Below are 17,633 nucleotides of genomic sequence, written 5' to 3'. Positions count from 1 at the left end.
CCATGACGACAACATCCAAATATAGCAAGACATCTGACAAAAAAAACCCCTAAAGTGTAAATAAACCAAAATGCTTAATTTTGTTTATTTCACAATAATTTCCACTCTTGTCTAATTAATTATTCTTATTAATTCCATTTTTATATATTATATTGTTTTAATTGTTCTTAAATGACAAATTCTAAATCACAGGGTGAGAAACAGTCATATTAAGTCTTTTTGTTTATGGAAAAATTGACACGAACGTCCTAAAAATGTAAAACCTTGTTTACAAATCAAACTTACATTGCGTGTTTTGGACTAAAAACATCCAAATATAGCAAGGCATCTAAATGAGGACAAAAAACAAAAACAAAGTGTAAATAAACTAAATATGCTTAATTTTATTTATTTCACAATAATTTCCACTCTTGTCTTATTAATTATTCTTATTATTTCCATTTTTATATATTGTATTGTTTTAATTGTTCTTAAATGACAAATTCTAAATCACATTGTGAGAAACAGTCATATTAAGTCTTTTTGTTTATGGAAAAATTGACACGAACGTCCAAAAAATGTAAAACCTTGTTTACAAATCAAACTTACATTGAAGTTGTTGCGTGTTTTGGACTAAAAACATCCAAATATAGCAAGGCATCTAAATGAGGACACACAAAAAATAAAATAACCCAAAGTGTAAATAAACCAAAGATGCTTAAATTTATTTATTTCACAACAATTTCCACTCTTGTCTTATCAATTATTCTTATTTTTTTTATATTTTTGTATATTATATTGTTTTAATTGTTCTTAAATGACAAATTCTAAATCACAGGGTGAGAAACAGTCATATTACGTCTTTTTGTTTATGGAAAAATTGACACCAACGTCCTAAAAATGTAAAACTTTGTTTATAAAATCAAACTTACATTGAAGTTGATGCGTGTTTTGGACTAAAAACATCCAAATATAGCAAGGCATCTTAATGAGGACACACACAAAAAAAACCCAAAGTGTAAATAAACCAAAATGCTTAATTTTATTTATTTCACAATAATTTCCACTCTTGTCTTATTAATTATTCTTATTATTTCCATTTTTATATATTGTATTGTTTTAATTGTTCTTAAATGACAAATTCTAAATCACAGGGTGATAAACAGTCATATTAAGTTTTTTTGTTTATGGAAAAATTGACACGAACGTCCTAAAAATGTAAAACCTTGTTTACAAATCAAACTTACATTGAAGTTTATGCGTGTTTTGGACTAAAAACATCCAAATATAGCAAGGCATCTAAATGAGGACAAAAATAAATAAAAATAAAATAACCCAAAGTGTAAATAAACCAAAGATGCTTAATTTTATTTATTTCACAATAATTCCCACTCTTGTCTAATTAATTATTCTTATTAATTCCATTTTTATATATTACATTGTTTTAATTGTTCTTAAATGACAAATTCTAAATCACAGGGTGAGAAACAGTCATATTACGTCTTTTTGTTTATGGAAAAATTGACACGAACGTCCTAAAAATGTAAAACTTTGTTTATAAAATCAAACTTACATTGAAGTTGATGCGTGTTTTGGACTAAAAACATCCAAATATAGCAAGGCATCTAAATGAGGACACACAAAAAATAAAAATAAAATAACCCAAAGTGTAAATAAACCAAAGATGCTTAATTTTATTTATTTCACAACAATTTCCACTCTTGTCTTATTAATTATTCTTATTATTTCCATTTTTATATATTATATTGTTTTAATTGTTCTTAAATGGCACATTCTAATTCACAGGGTGAGAAACAGTCATATTAAGTCTTTTTGTTTATGGAAAAATTGACACGAACGTCCTAAAAATGTAAAACTTTGTTTATAAAATCAAACTTACATTGAAGTTGATGCGTGTTTTGGACTAAAAACATCCAAATATAGCAAGGCATCTAAATGAGGACACACAAAACAAAAACAAAGTGTAAATAAACCAAAATGCTTAATTTCATTTATTTCACAACAATTTCCACTCTTGTCTTATCAATTATTCTTATTTTTTTGTATATTATATTGTTTTAATTGTTCTTAAATGACAAATTCTAAATCACAGGGTGAGAAACAGTCATATTAAGTCTTTTTGTTTATGGAAAAATTGACACGAACGTCCTAAAAATGTAAAACCTTGTTTACAAATCAAACTTACATTGCGTGTTTTGGACTAAAAACATCCAAATATAGCAAGGCATCTAAATGAGGACACAAAAAAAAAAAAACCAAAGTGTAAATAAACCAAAATGCTTAATTTTATTTATTTCACAACAATTTCCACTCTTGTCTTATCAATTATTCTTTTTTTTTAAATATATTTTTGTATATTATATTGTTCTAATTGTTCTTAAATGACAAATTCTAAATCACAGGGTGAGAAACAGTCATATTAAGTCTTTTTGTTTATGGAAAAATTGACACGAACGTCCTAAAAATGTAAAACCTTGTTTACAAATCAAACTTACATTGGAAGTTGATGCGTGTTTTGGACTAAAAACATCCAAATATAGCAAGGCATCTAAATGAGGACAAAAAACAAAGTGTAAATAAACTAAAGATGCTTAATTTTATTTATTTCACAATAATTTACACTCTTGTCTAATTAATTATTCTTATTAATTCCATTTTTATATAGCATATTGTTTTAATTGTTCTTAAATGACAAATTCTAAATCACAGGGTGAGAAACAGTCATATTAAGTCTTTTTGTTTATGGAAAAATTGACACGAACGTCCTAAAAATGTAAAACCTTGTTTACAAATCAAACTTACATTGAAGTTGATGCGTGTTTTGGACTAAAAACATCCAAATATAGCAAGGCATCTAAATGAGGACACAAAAACAAAGTGTAAATAAACCAAAATGCTTAATTTTATTTATTTCACAACAATTTCCACTCTTATCTTATCAATTATTCTTATTTTTTAAATATTGTTGTATATTATATTGTTTTAATTGTTCTTAAATGACAAATTCTAAATCACAGGGTGAGAAACAGTCATATTAAGTCTTTTTGTTTATGGAAAAAATGACACAAACGTCCTAAAAATGTAAAACCTTGTTTACAAATCAAACTTACATTGAAGTTGATGCGTGTTTTGGACTAAAAACATCCAAATATAGCAAGGCATCTAAATGAGGACACACAAAACAAAAACAAAGTGTAAATAAACCAAAATGCTTAATTTTATTTATTTCACAACAATTTCCACTCTTGTCTTATTAATTATTATTTTTTTTATATTTTTGTATATTATATTGTTCTAATTGTTCTTAAATGACAAATTCTAAATCACAGGGTGAGAAACAGTCATATTAAATCTTTTTGTTTATGGAAAAAATGACACGGACGTCCTAAAAATGTAAAACTTTGTTTACAAATCAAACTTACATTGAAGTTGATGCGTGTTTTGGACTAAAAACATCCAAATATAGCAAGGCATCTAAATGAGGACAAAAAACAAAGTGTAAATAAACTAAAGATGCTTAATTTTATTTATTTCACAATAATTTACACTCTTGTCTAATTAATTATTCTTATTAATTCCATTTTTATATAGCATATTGTTTTAATTGTTCTTAAATGACAAATTCTAAATCACAGGGTGAGAAACAGTCATATTAAGTCTTTTTGTTTATGGAAAAATTGACACGAACGTCCTAAAAATGTAAAACCTTGTTTACAAATCAAACTTACATTGAAGTTGATGCGTGTTTTGGACTAAAAACATCCAAATATAGCAAGGCATCTAAATGAGGACACAAAAACAAAGTGTAAATAAACCAAAATGCTTAATTTTATTTATTTCACAACAATTTCCACTCTTATCTTATCAATTATTCTTATTTTTTAAATATTGTTGTATATTATATTGTTTTAATTGTTCTTAAATGACAAATTCTAAATCACAGGGTGAGAAACAGTCATATTAAGTCTTTTTGTTTATGGAAAAAATGACACAAACGTCCTAAAAATGTAAAACCTTGTTTACAAATCAAACTTACATTGAAGTTGATGCGTGTTTTGGACTAAAAACATCCAAATATAGCAAGGCATCTAAATGAGGACACACAAAACAAAAACAAAGTGTAAATAAACCAAAATGCTTAATTTTATTTATTTCACAACAATTTCCACTCTTGTCTTATTAATTATTATTTTTTTTATATTTTTGTATATTATATTGTTCTAATTGTTCTTAAATGACAAATTCTAAATCACAGGGTGAGAAACAGTCATATTAAATCTTTTTGTTTATGGAAAAAATGACACGGACGTCCTAAAAATGTAAAACTTTGTTTACAAATCAAACTTACATTGAAGTTGATGCGTGTTTTGGACTAAAAACATCCAAATATAGCAAGGCATCTAAATGAGGACAAAAAAAAACAACAAAGTGTAAATAAACCAAAGATGCTTAATTTTATTTATTTCACAACAATTTCCACTATTGTCTTATTAATTATTCTTATTATTTCCATTTTTATATATTATATTGTTTTAATTGTTCTTAAATGACAAATTCTAAATCACAGGGTGAGAAACAGTCATATTAAGTCTTTTTGTTTATGGAAAAATTGACACGAACGTCCTAAAAATGTAAAACTTTGTTTATAAAATCAATCTTACATTGAAGTTGATGCGTGTTTTGGACTAAAAACATCCAAATATAGCAAGGCATCTAAATGAGGACACACAAAACAAAAACAAAGTGTAAATAAACCAAAATGCTTAATTTTATTTATTTCACAACAATTTCCACTCTTGTCTTATCAATTATTGTTATTTGTTTGTATTTTATATTGTTTTAATTGTTCTTAAATGACAAATTCTAAATCACAGGGTGAGAAACAGTCCTTATAAGTCTTTTTGTTTATGGAAAAATTGACACAAACGTCCAAAAAATGTAAAACCTTGTTTACAAATCAAACTTACATTGAAGTTGATGCATGTTTTGGAATAAAAACATCCAAATATAGCAAGGCATCTAAATGAGGACAAAAAAACAAAATGTAAATAAACCAAAATGCTTAATTTTATTTATTTCACAACAATTTCCACTCTTGTCTTATCAATTATTCTTATTTTTTTGTATATTATATTGTTTTAATTGTTCTTAAATGACAAATTCTAAATCACAGGGTGAGAAACAGTCATATTAAGTCTTGTTGTTTATGGAAAAAATGACACAAACATTCCAAAAAATGTAAAACCTTGTTTACAAATCGAACTTACATTGAAGTTGATGCGTGTTTTGGACTAAAAACAATATTTTTTTTGTCCACCAACATCAATTTATATATGTTTTTTTGCATTATTAAATAGTAGTTTCTTGTTGCCATGACTACAACGTCAAAATAGGAACAATTCCAAATTTTGTTTCCAAAAAACAATGTACATGCAGGGCCGCCCCTAAATAAATTGGGCCCCTGAGCAGATTTGTCCTTTGAGCCCCCCCACATTACACATTTTTTGTGGCCGCGGACCCACGGGAGCGCGCCGATAGAAAAATAATGACAATGAAAATATTGTTTGCTTTTTGCAGTAGGACTGTCCTCGTTGCCATGACGACAACATCCAAATATAGCAAGGTATCTAAATGAGGACACACACAAAAAAACAACCCTAAAGTGTAAATAAACCAAAATGCTTAATTTTATTTATTTCACAATAATTTCCACTCTTGTCTTATTAATTATTCTTATTTTTTTATATTTTTATATATTATACTGTTTTAATTGTTCTTAAATGACAAATTCTAAATCACAGGGTGAGAAACAGTCATATTAAGTCTTTTAGTTTATGGAAAAAATGACACGAACCTTCCAAAAAATGTAAAACCTTGTTTACAAATCAAACTTGCATTGGAAGTTGATGCGTATTTTGGACTAAAAACTATATATTTTTTGTCCACAAACATCAATTTATATATATTTTTTGCATTATTAAATAGTAGTTTCTTAATTGTCATGACTACAACGTCAAAATAGGAACAATTCCAAATGTGGGCAATTTTGTTTCCAAAAAACAATGCACAGGCAGGGCCGCCCCTAAATAAATTGGGCCCCTGAGCAGATTCGTCCTCTGAGCCCCCCCCCCTCCCCCACATTACAAATGTATTTTCCTTTTCTATGCATGATTCTTATTTGTTTGTATTATTTCATCGTATTTCCTTGTTGCCACGACAACAACATGAAAATAGGAGCAATTCTAAAAATAAAAATAAAAGTACGATTTTTGTCCAAAAGTAGTTTGAAAGATTTTTATTCCAAAAATAATATTAATCATTCTTATATTTTTTGTATTATTATATATTTTTCTTGTTGCCATGGTTACAACACCGAGATAGGAAAAACTCTAATTCTCAGATTACATTTATTTTTGGAACAAAACGCAAATAGCTGCAAAAAACTTTATGCTGCCTCCAAAAGATGAAAATGTAAAGATATACATTTTTACTCAAAATCTTATTTTTTATCTGCAAACATAAAAAAGGTGTCTGTGTGTGTGTGTGTGTTTAGTCCACAAATTCATTATTTTCCGCACATTATTGTTATCTTCCGTGTTTGTTTCATCTGCAATAACTTTTCCTTAGAAATGTATATCCATTAAAAACCTTAAACATGAATTAAAAGCCTTTATAATAAGCATCAAAACTATATTATACTTTTTTTTTTAAACTATGTGATTAAAAAAAATCCACACGTGTTTTAAAAATGGTATAATATGCATGAAAAAGCTTTATAATAAGCATGAAAAATATATTATACATTTTAAAAAACATGTGTAATTAAAATGCATATATTTATATATATATATATATATACATATATATATATATATATATATATATATATATATATATATATATATATATATATATATATATATATATATATATATATATATATATATATATATATATATATATATATATATATATATATATATACATACACACACACACACATACATACATGTGTTTTAAAAATGATATAATATGCATGAAAACGCTATATAATAAGCATGAAAAATATATTACACATTTTAAAGAAACATATATTAAAAATAAATTGGGGCCCTGAGCAGGTTTTTATTTCACAACATTTATTTCATTTTTTTATGTATTATTCTTATTTTTAGTATTTACTATTTTATCTATTTTAATTGCTATTTAATGACACACTGCATGAGGACGCGGTCGCCGCTCTTTTCCCTGAACTTAAAAATATATCTCAACGCTTCCATAAGTCTTCCATTTATGGATAAATTGACAGTAATTAATCTTTGAAGTCTTAATAATGCAAAACGATGTTTCTAAAAAATTTAGTTTTGTACTAAAACGAATTAACGGGAAGAAAAATGCATTTTTTCCCTTGCAAAATAAGAAATGTAACATAATTAAGACATAAATGTGCATGTTTTCACACGCTAACGCTGCACGCCAACCGAGGACGATGTTTGAGGACATTTGCCATGATGATGTTCTTATCCGTGATGGAGCAGGAAGAGGCTAGGAACACGTCGTTCGTTAAGATGGTAAGGTGTCCTTTGAAAATAGAATAAAAAATAAAAAAAAAGGTTTTACAAAGTTTTTCCAGGAGACTATTTATGGCAAATAAAAAATGACATTCTTGCACAAATGTGCTATAAATAAGTGTCAACACGACAACTTAATGGTTTTAATTTTTAATAAGCACTTTTATTTCTCAGGATCCACTAAAAAGTGGTATTTTGGTCGTGTACACACACATATGTATAGTGTGTGTGTGTATAAAAGTAGAAGTAGTACTACAAGTTGACGCAGCCTTTGAGCGCTTCAGCGGGCTGCCGAGCTGTCTCCTGCCCGGCAGGAGAGCCTCATCGCCGGGCGTCTCTGCGGCCTCACTCGGCCTCTTATTGCCCCTTTTTGCGGTTTCAAGTTGAAAAGTTCTTGTAATTATATCGTTTTTTTTCTTCATTTGTATTCGTTTGGATCAGCATCACCAGAACTTAAGTTTTATTTTTTATTTTTTTAAACAAAAAAACACAATTAATATGTGAATTTATTACAATTTTAAGCACTTTTTAAAAATTGTATTATGGTGTTTTATTTGGTCTGAAAGTACTTTAAAAATATAATAAAAATAGAATAGAAACGTTTTACTTGCCTCCAAAACGGATGAAAATGTAAAAATGATACTTTTTTTTTTCTCAAAAATTGTATTTATATGTGCAAAAAACCTTATGTGTGTGTTAAGTATATGCCTCAAAACGATTTTTTCATACAAACGCATTATTTTTCACAGAGAACTCCATACTTTTCCCTAAAATATATATCCAATTAAATGGTACAATACGAAATATATATGAATTAAAACATTTTTCATAACAAACATTAAACATATGCATTTTTTTAAAAATCCATCAACGTCATAAGTATTTAAAAACGATTTCATGTGCATAAGAAACTTTTTTATTCATTATTCTTATTTTTTGTATTCATTGTTTTGTCCATCTATCTATTTATAATAAGCATTAAATACATGTATTTATTTATTTATAAATGATATGCATCAAAGAAACCTTTAAAAAACGATATGTGTTACATGTATTTAAAATGATATAATATGCATTATGTATTAAAAACAAAAAACTGCATACAGTATATGTAATCAAACAGTATAATATCAATTAAAACAATACAATATCAATTAAAACAATATAATGTCAATTAAAACAATAAATAATGCATCAACAAATGATATCATATTCATTTTTAGCACGTCATGTTGCCGCTACAAAAATAAGATTTTTTGACCAACGCCAGTAATGTCATAAAACAATTTTTTTGGAGTTATTTTCCACAGATATCAATTTGAAATAATACAAAACATTTTGCATAAAAAAAGTATTATCTGAATAAAACAATATTTAACAAATATAAGGTTGAAAAAAAAACAATATTTATGTGACACAACAACAACAAAATACATATATAAATAAATATATTTCACTACATTTGTGGCATTAAAAACGCAAACTATTCACAGAAATGCTAAATATATTCTGCAGGAATTGTTACGTAACGAGGTGTTTTATTTTGAAGGCAGGTCACTATAGGACCACGTGACGTCTCACCTGCTCTCCTGCGCGCGCACGTAAATAGCTGCGCGCGACAGGCAACAGGTGCACGTTTAAAAAAAAAAAAAGCGTGTACATCATGAAATTTAGCAACAGAAACAACAACAACAACAAAAAGGTTTCGATTAGAGATGTTCGATAATAAAATGTAATATCAGAAATGATCGGTATCGTTTTTTAAATTATCGGTATAGTTTTTTTATTTTTTTTAATTTGTATTAAATCAACATAAAAAACACAAGATACACTTACAATTAGTAACCCATAAATAATAATAATAAATAAAAATATAATAAAATAATAATAATAAATAATAATAATAATAAAAAAATAATAATAAATAACCCAAAAAACCTCACACTCATTCACACTCAAGGGTTGTTTCTTTCTGTTATTAATATTCTGGTTCCTACGTTATATATCAATATATATCAATACAGTCTGCAAGGGATACAGTCCGTAAGCACACATGATTTTTCGTGCTGCTGGTCCACTAATAGTACTAACCTTTAACAGTTAATTTGACTCATTTTCATTCATTACTAGTGTCTATGTAACTGTTTTTATATTGTTTCACTTTCTTTTTTATTCAAGAAAATGTTTTTAATGTATTTATCTTATTCTATTTTATTAATTTTTTAAAAAAGGACCTTATCTTCACCATACCTGGTTGTCCAAATTAGGCATAATAATGTGTTAATTCCACGACTGTATATATATCGGTATCGGTTGATATCGGTTCCGGTAATTAAGAGTTGGACAATATCGGAATATCGGCAAAAAAAGCCATTATCGGACATCCCTAGTTTCGATCGCGGCAAAAAGTAAAAATCCTTCCAAAAACAAATCAAGTTCTTAATATTCATGACGTCATTTGAATGGTAACGCAAAAATCTACTTTTTTGCTGTGCGCGTGCACGTTCGGTTCCCACTTTCACGGCAGAAGTGTCTTTTTTTTTTTTTTTAAATCAAGTGCGTGCGTGTGTGCGCGCGCACGCTGCGGCGGGCCGTTTCTGATATGGTGACCGGGCCTTACGATCACGTGGTCATAATGTGCTCAGTCAGGTGTGTGCGCGCGTTTGTGCGCGTGCGTGTGCGTGTTGACAGAGCGGCTTCTGTTTGGCCTCCACTTTTCCTCCTCTGAGGAATTCTGTCAAATTGTCTACTTTTGCTGCGGAATATACTCATATTGTTTATGTACTGTAAGGGACAAGCGGTAGAAAATGGTACATGATGCAGTATTTAATAGTCATACAGCACATGCACATTATAGTGTACATCATAAGTCAATATTGATGTGTATAAATATTATAAATATATGATGCAGTATTTATTAGTAATACAGTACATGTACATGCTAGTGTCGATATCAGGGCAATATTAATATGTACAAATATTACAAATATTTATATACTCTATGTATATGATGCAGTATTTAATAGTAATACAGTACATACACATTATTATAGTGTCAATATTATTATGTGACTCATTTGTCTGGTTTCTCTTTTTTTACATGTAAGCAACACGCACACACACACGCACGCAGGCGCACACGCTGCAACGCATTTTTTGAACAAAGCATAACATCATAATAAATAAACATAAATAAAAACATACACAACTACACAAAAACACAACGTTTGGACAATTTTTTAATATGTTAAACACAAAGTTTAGTTGTAGAATATTAAACACAAAGTTTGTCAGTTTAAAAAAATAAATTAAACACAAAGTTTTGACGTTTTTTTTTACAATATTAAACATAAAGTTTAGTTTTTGAATATTAAACAAAGTTTGGAAGTTTAAAAAAAATATTAAACAAAGTTTGGACGTTTTTTACAATATTAAACATAAAGTTTAGTTTTAAAATATTAAACACAAAGTTTGGAAGTTGAAAAAAAATATTAAACACAAAGCTTAGACGTTTTTTTTACAATATTAAACATAAAGTTTAGTTTTAAAATATTAAACACAAAGTTTGTAAGTTTAAAAAAAATATTAAAAACAAAGTTTGGACTTTTTTTTTTTACAATATTAAACATAAAGTTTAGTTTTAGAATATTAAACACAAAGTTTGGAAGTTTAAAAAAAATAAACACAAAGTTTGGAAGTTAAAAAAAATACTAAACACAAAGTTTGGACGTGTTTTACAATATTAAACATAAAGTTTAGTTTTAAAATATTAAACACAAAGTTTGGAAGTAAAAAAAAAAAATTAAACACAAAGTTTGGATGTTTTTTTACAATATTAAACATAAAGTTTAGTTTTAAAATATTAAACACAAAGTTTGTAAGTTTTAAAAAAATATTAAAAACAAAGTTTGGACGTTTTTTTTTTTTACAATATTAAACATAAAGTTTAGTTTTAAAATATTAAACACAAAGTTTGGAAGTTAAAAAAAATAAACACAAAGTTTGGAAGTTAAAAAAAATACTAAACACGTTTGGAAGTTTTAAAAAAAAATTAAACACAAAGTTTGTAAGTTTAAAAAAAAAAATTAAACACAAAGTTTAGACATTTTTTAAAAATATTAAACACAAAGTTTAAACTTTTTAAAAAAAAAATATGTTATGTAGTTTGTCTTGTATTCTGTTATGTTTGTCATGTAGTTTGTCTTGTATTCTGTCATGTAGTTTGTCATGTAATCTGTCTTGTATTCTGTCATGTAGTTTGTCTTGTATTCTGTTATGTTTGTCATGTAGCTTATCTTGTATTCTGTCATGTAGTTTGTCTTGTATTCTGTTATGTTTGTCATGTAGCTTATCTTGTATTCTGTCATGTAGTTTGCGATGTAGTTTGCCATGTCTTGTATTCTGTCATGTAGATTGCCATGTTGATGATCTTGTATTCTGCCATGTAGTTTACAATGTCATTTGTCATGTAGTTTGTGATGTAGTTTGTCATGTATTGTATTCTGTCATGTAGCTTGCCATGTAGTTTATCTTGTATCCTGTCATGTATTTTCTTATGTAGTTTGTCTTGTATTCTGTTATGTTTGTCATGTAGTTTATCTTGTATTATGTCTTGTAGCTTGTCATGTAGTTTGAAATGTAGTTCGTCATGCCTTGCATTCTGTAATGTAATTTGCCATGTAGTTTATCTTGTATTCTGTCATGTAGTTTTTCTTGTTTTCTCTCATGTAGTTTGCCAAGTAGTTTGTCTTGTATTTTGTTATGTTGTTTGTCATGTAGTTTGTCCTGTCTTCTGTCATGTAGTTTGTCTTGTATTCTGTTGTGTAGTTTGTCCTGTATTCTGTTATGTAGTTTGTCTTGTATTCTGTTCTGTTGTTTATCATGTAGTTTGTCGTGTCTTGTATTCTGTCATGTAGTTTGTATTAGTTGGCCATGTAGATTGCCATGTAGGATAGACTTTAATTGTCCCACAATGGGGAAATTTTGGTTGTCAGTGTGTAGTTACTTGTAGTTTCTCTTGTATTCTGTCACATAGTTTGGCATGAATGTTGTCATGTAGTTTGGCATGTATTCTGTCATTTAGTTTGACATGTAGTTTATGTTGTATTTTGTTATGTTGTCTGCCATGTAGTTTGTCTTGTATTATGTTATGTTGTTTGTCATGTAGTTTGTCATGTAGTTTGGCATGAATTTGGTCATGTAGTTTGTCATGTATTCTGTCATGTATGTCTTGCATTTAGTCATGTAGTTTGTCATGTATTCTGTCATGTATGTCTTGCATTTAGTCATGTAGTTTGTATTAGTTGGTCATGTAGTTTGTCATGTAGGATAGACTTTATTATGCCACAACGGGGAAATTCATTCTTTTTGTTTGTTTATAATTATTTGTAGTTTCTCTTGTATTCTGTCATGTAGTTTGTCATGTAATTTGTCATGAATGTTGTCATGTAGTCTGTAATGTTTTTGGGGATGTAGTTTGTCATGGTTTTGGTCATGTAGATTGTCATGTATGTTATGTAGTTTGTGATGCAGTTTATTGTGTCTTTGGTCACGTAGTTTGTCATGAATTTTGTCATGACTTTTGTGATGTAGTTGGTCGTGTAGTTTATATAGTTTGTGATGTAGTGCGCGATGATTTTTGTCACGTAGTTTGTCATGAATTTTGTCATGACTTTTGTGATGTAGTTGGTCGTGTAGTTTATATAGTTTGTGATGTAGTGCGCGATTATTTTTTTTCATGTCGTTTGTGATGTAGTTTATCGTGTATTTGGTCATGTAGTTTGTCATGTAGTTGGTCATGACAAAAACCATGGTAAACTACATCCCCAAAAACATTACAGACTACATGACAACATTCATGACAAATTACACGACCAAATACATGACAAACTACATGACAGAATACAAAAGAAACTACAAGTAATTACAAACTAACAAAAAAAATGAATTTCCCCGTTGTGGGATAATAAAGCCTCTAAAGTTTTAATTATTTTTTTCTGTACTTTTACATGAAAAACTAGACTCACATATAATAAAATATATAAAAAAACAGATTGCTATATTTGAATTTATTACAATTTTAAGCACTTTTTAAAAATTGTTTTGTGATGTTTTATTTGGTCTGAAAGTACTTTAAAAATATAATAAAAATGTAAATGTAATATTTGAATTTATTACAATTTTAAGCACTTTTTTAATTGTTTTATGATGTTTTATTTGGTCTGAAAGTACTTTAAAAAAATATAATAAAAATATAAATGTAATATTTGAATTTATTAAAATTGTATGCACTTTTTAAAAATTGTATTATGATGTTTTATTTGGTCTGAAAGTACTTTATCAATCAATCAATCAATGTTTATTTATATAGCCCTAAATCACAAAAGTCTCAAAGGGCTTTAAAAATATAATACAAATATAAATGTAATATTTGAATTTATTACAATTTTAAGCACTTTTTAAAAATTGTATTATGATGTTTTATTTGGTCTGAAAGTACTTTAAAAATATAATAAAAATATAAATGTAATATTTTAATTCATTACAATTTTAAGCACTTTTTTATTGTATTATGATGTTTTATTTGGTTTGAAGGTACTTCAAAAATATAATAAAAATATAAAAATATAAATGTAATATTTTAATTTATTACAATTTTAAGCACTTTTTAAAAATTGTTTTATGGTGTTTTATTTGGTTTGAAAGTACTTTAAAAATATAATAAAAATATAAATGTAATATTTGAATTTATTAAAATTGTATGCACTTTTTAAAAATTGTATTATGATGTTTTATTTGGTCTGAAAGTACTTTAAAAATATAATAAAAATATAAATGTAATATTTGAATTTATTACAATTTTAAGCACTTTTTAAAAATTGTATTATGATGTTTTATTTGGTCTGAAAGTACTTTAAAAATATAATAAAAATATAAATGTAATATTTGGATTTATTACAATTTTAAGCACTTTTTTATTGTATTATGATGTTTTATTTGGTCTGAAAGTACTTTAAAAATATAATAAAAATATAAATGTAATATTTGAATTTATTACAATTTTAAGCACTTTTTAAAAATTGTTTTATGATGTTTTATTTGGTCTGAAAGTACTTTAAAAATCTAATAAAAATATAAATGTAATATTTGAATTTATTACAATTTTAAGCACTTTTTTAAATTGTTTTATGATGTTTTATTTGGTCTGAAAGTACTTTAAAAATATAATAAAAATATAAATGTAATATTTGAATGTATTAAAATTTTATGCAATTTTTAAAAATTGTATTATGATGTTTTATTTGGTCTGAAAGTACTTTAAAAATATAATAAAAATATAAATGTAATATTTGAATTTATTACAATTTTAAGCACTTTTTAAAAATTGTATTATGATGTTTTATTTGGTCTGAAAGTACTTTAAAAATATAATAATAATATAAATGTATATTTGAATTTATTAAAATTGTATGCACTTTTTAAAAATTGTATTATGATGTTTTATTTGGTCTGAAAGTACTTTAAAAATATAATAAAAATATAAATGTAATATTTGAATTTATTACAATTTTAAGCACTTTTTAAAAATTGTATTATGATGTTTTATATGGTCTGAAAGTACTTTAAAAATATAATAAAAATATAAATGTAATATTTGAATTTATTACAATTTTAAGCACTTTTTAAAAATTGTATTATGGTGTTTTATTTGGTCTGAAAGTACTTTAAAAATATAATAAAAATATAAATGTAATATTTGAATTTATTACAATTTTAAGCACTTTTTTATTGTATTATGATGTTTTATTTGGTTTGAAAGTACTTTAAAAATATAATAAAAATATAAATGTAATATTTGAATTTATTACAATTTTAAGCACTTTTTTATTGTTTTATGATATTTTATTTGGTCTGAAAGTACTTTAAAAATATCATAAAAATATAAATGTAATATTTGAATTCATTACAATTTTAAGTACTTTTTTATTGTTTTATGATGTTTTATTTGGTCTGAAAGTACTTTAAAAATATAATAAAAATATAATAATGTAAATGTAATATTTGAATTTATTACAATTTTAAGCACTTTTTTAAATTGTTTTATGATGTTTTATTTGGTCTGAAAGTACTTTAAAAATATAATAAAAATATAAATGTAATATTTGAATTTATAAAAATTTTAAGCACTTTTTTATTGTATTATGATGTTTTATTTGGTCTGAAAGTACTTTAAAAATATAATAAAAATATAAAAATGTAAATGTAATATTTGAATTTATTACAATTTTAAGCACTTTTTTTATTGTTTTATGATGTTTTATTTGGTCTGAAAATACTTTAAAAATATAATAAAAATATAAATGTAATATTTGAATTTATTACAATTTTAAGCACTTTTTTATTGTATTATGATGTTTTATTTGGTCTGAAAGTACTTTAAAAAATATATTAAAAATATAAAAATGTAAATGTAATATTTGAATTTATTACAATTTTAAGCACTTTTTTATTGTTTTATGATGTTTTATTTGGTCTGAAAGTACTTTAAAAATATAATAAAAATATAATAATGTAAATGTAATATTTGAATTTATTACAATTTTAAGCACTTTTTTTAAATTGTTTTATGATGTTTTATTTGGTGTGAAAGTACTTTAAAAATATAATAAAAATATAAATGTAATATTTGAATTTATTAAAATTTTAAGCACTTTTTTTATTGTATTATGATGTTTTATTTGGTCTGAAAGTACTTTAAAAATATAATAAAAATATAAAAATGTAAATGTGATATTTGAATTTATTACAATTTTAAGCACTTTTTTAAATTGTTTTATGATGTTTTATTTGGTCTGAAAGTACTTTAAAAATATAATAGAAATATAAATTTAATATTTGAATTTATTACAATTTTAAGCACTTTTTTTTATTGTATTATGATGTTTTATTTGGTCTGAAAGTACTTTAAAAATATAATAAAAATATAAAAATGTAAATGTAATATTTGAATTTATTACAATTTTAAGCACTTTTTTTATTGTTTTATGATGTTTTATTTGGTCTGAAAGTACTTTAAAAATATAATAAAAATATAAATGTAATATTTGAATTTATTACAATTTTAATCACTTTTTTTTTATTGTATTATGATGTTTTATTTGGTTTCAAAGTACTTTTAAAAATATAGTAAAAATATAAAAATATAAATGTAATATTTGAATTTATTACAATTTTAAGCACTTTTTTTTATCGTTTTATGATGTTTTATTTGGTCTGAAAGTACTTTAAAAATATAATAAAAATATAAATGTAATATTTGAATTTATTACAATTTTAAGCACTTTTTAAACATGTTTTATGATGTTTTATTTGGTCTGAAAGTCCTCTAAAAATATGTTAAAAATATAAATGTAATATTTGAATTTATTACAATTTTAAGCACTTTTTAAAATTGTTTTATGATGTTTTATTTGGTCTGAAAGTACTTTAAAAATATTTGTTTGCTGATACAAACGTTAAAAATGCGTTGATGTGAAAATCCAACCTATTTGGTCCTGGTCCTCAGACTGCGAGACGAGTCCCGGCTCGGACGTGGAGGACGCGTCGGAGAGGACCTCGTGTTCCTTCGGTTCCCCGGCGGAGCTTCCATCAGGAGCCTGCGAGCCTCCAGCGTCGTCCATGGAGGAGATCCACGTGGAGCTGCAGTGTGCCGACCTGTGGAAGAGGTTCCATGACATCGGGACTGAGATGATCATCACCAAGGCCGGCAGGTAGGGGCCTCCACCACACCTTCTGCGCCTTCCACACCAGGGGCCCACACTTTTTCCACCAAGGGCCACAGACTGACAAAGGATACCGGGGCCCTTTTTATAGTTTTCACCTTCAAAACCAGTACAATATGTAGATTTTTTTCAAAGAACTACAAAATGCTTATCCGTAAAAAAATAAAGAAAACTAGCATGCTAACAGTGCTATGCGAACAATAACAGGCTTACAGGTAGCATTAGTGAAATACTAAGATATAAGACACTGAAGTGTGTACCTGCTAAATTAGCTCAAAAA

At 26.0% G+C, this 17,633-nt stretch overlaps 1 protein-coding gene across 1 annotated transcript in view; it reads left to right on the top strand.

Moving 5' to 3' along the window:
* The window catches only part of tbx15 (T-box transcription factor 15), a 67,279-nt gene that overhangs the window by 365 nt on the left and 49,281 nt on the right, over window positions 1-17,633 (top strand). Inside the window, exon 2 of the mRNA XM_062059709.1 lies at window positions 17,137-17,341. Coding sequence (XP_061915693.1) covers window positions 17,137-17,341 — 205 coding nt within the window. The remainder of the gene's footprint in view (window positions 1-17,136; window positions 17,342-17,633) is intronic.

This window comes from Entelurus aequoreus, linkage group LG10, assembly GCF_033978785.1.
Source record: "Entelurus aequoreus isolate RoL-2023_Sb linkage group LG10, RoL_Eaeq_v1.1, whole genome shotgun sequence".
Classification (NCBI taxonomy): domain Eukaryota; kingdom Metazoa; phylum Chordata; class Actinopteri; order Syngnathiformes; family Syngnathidae; genus Entelurus; species Entelurus aequoreus.
The sequence above is the reverse complement of the archived record's forward strand: the minus strand, read 5'-3'. Positions and strand labels throughout refer to the sequence as shown.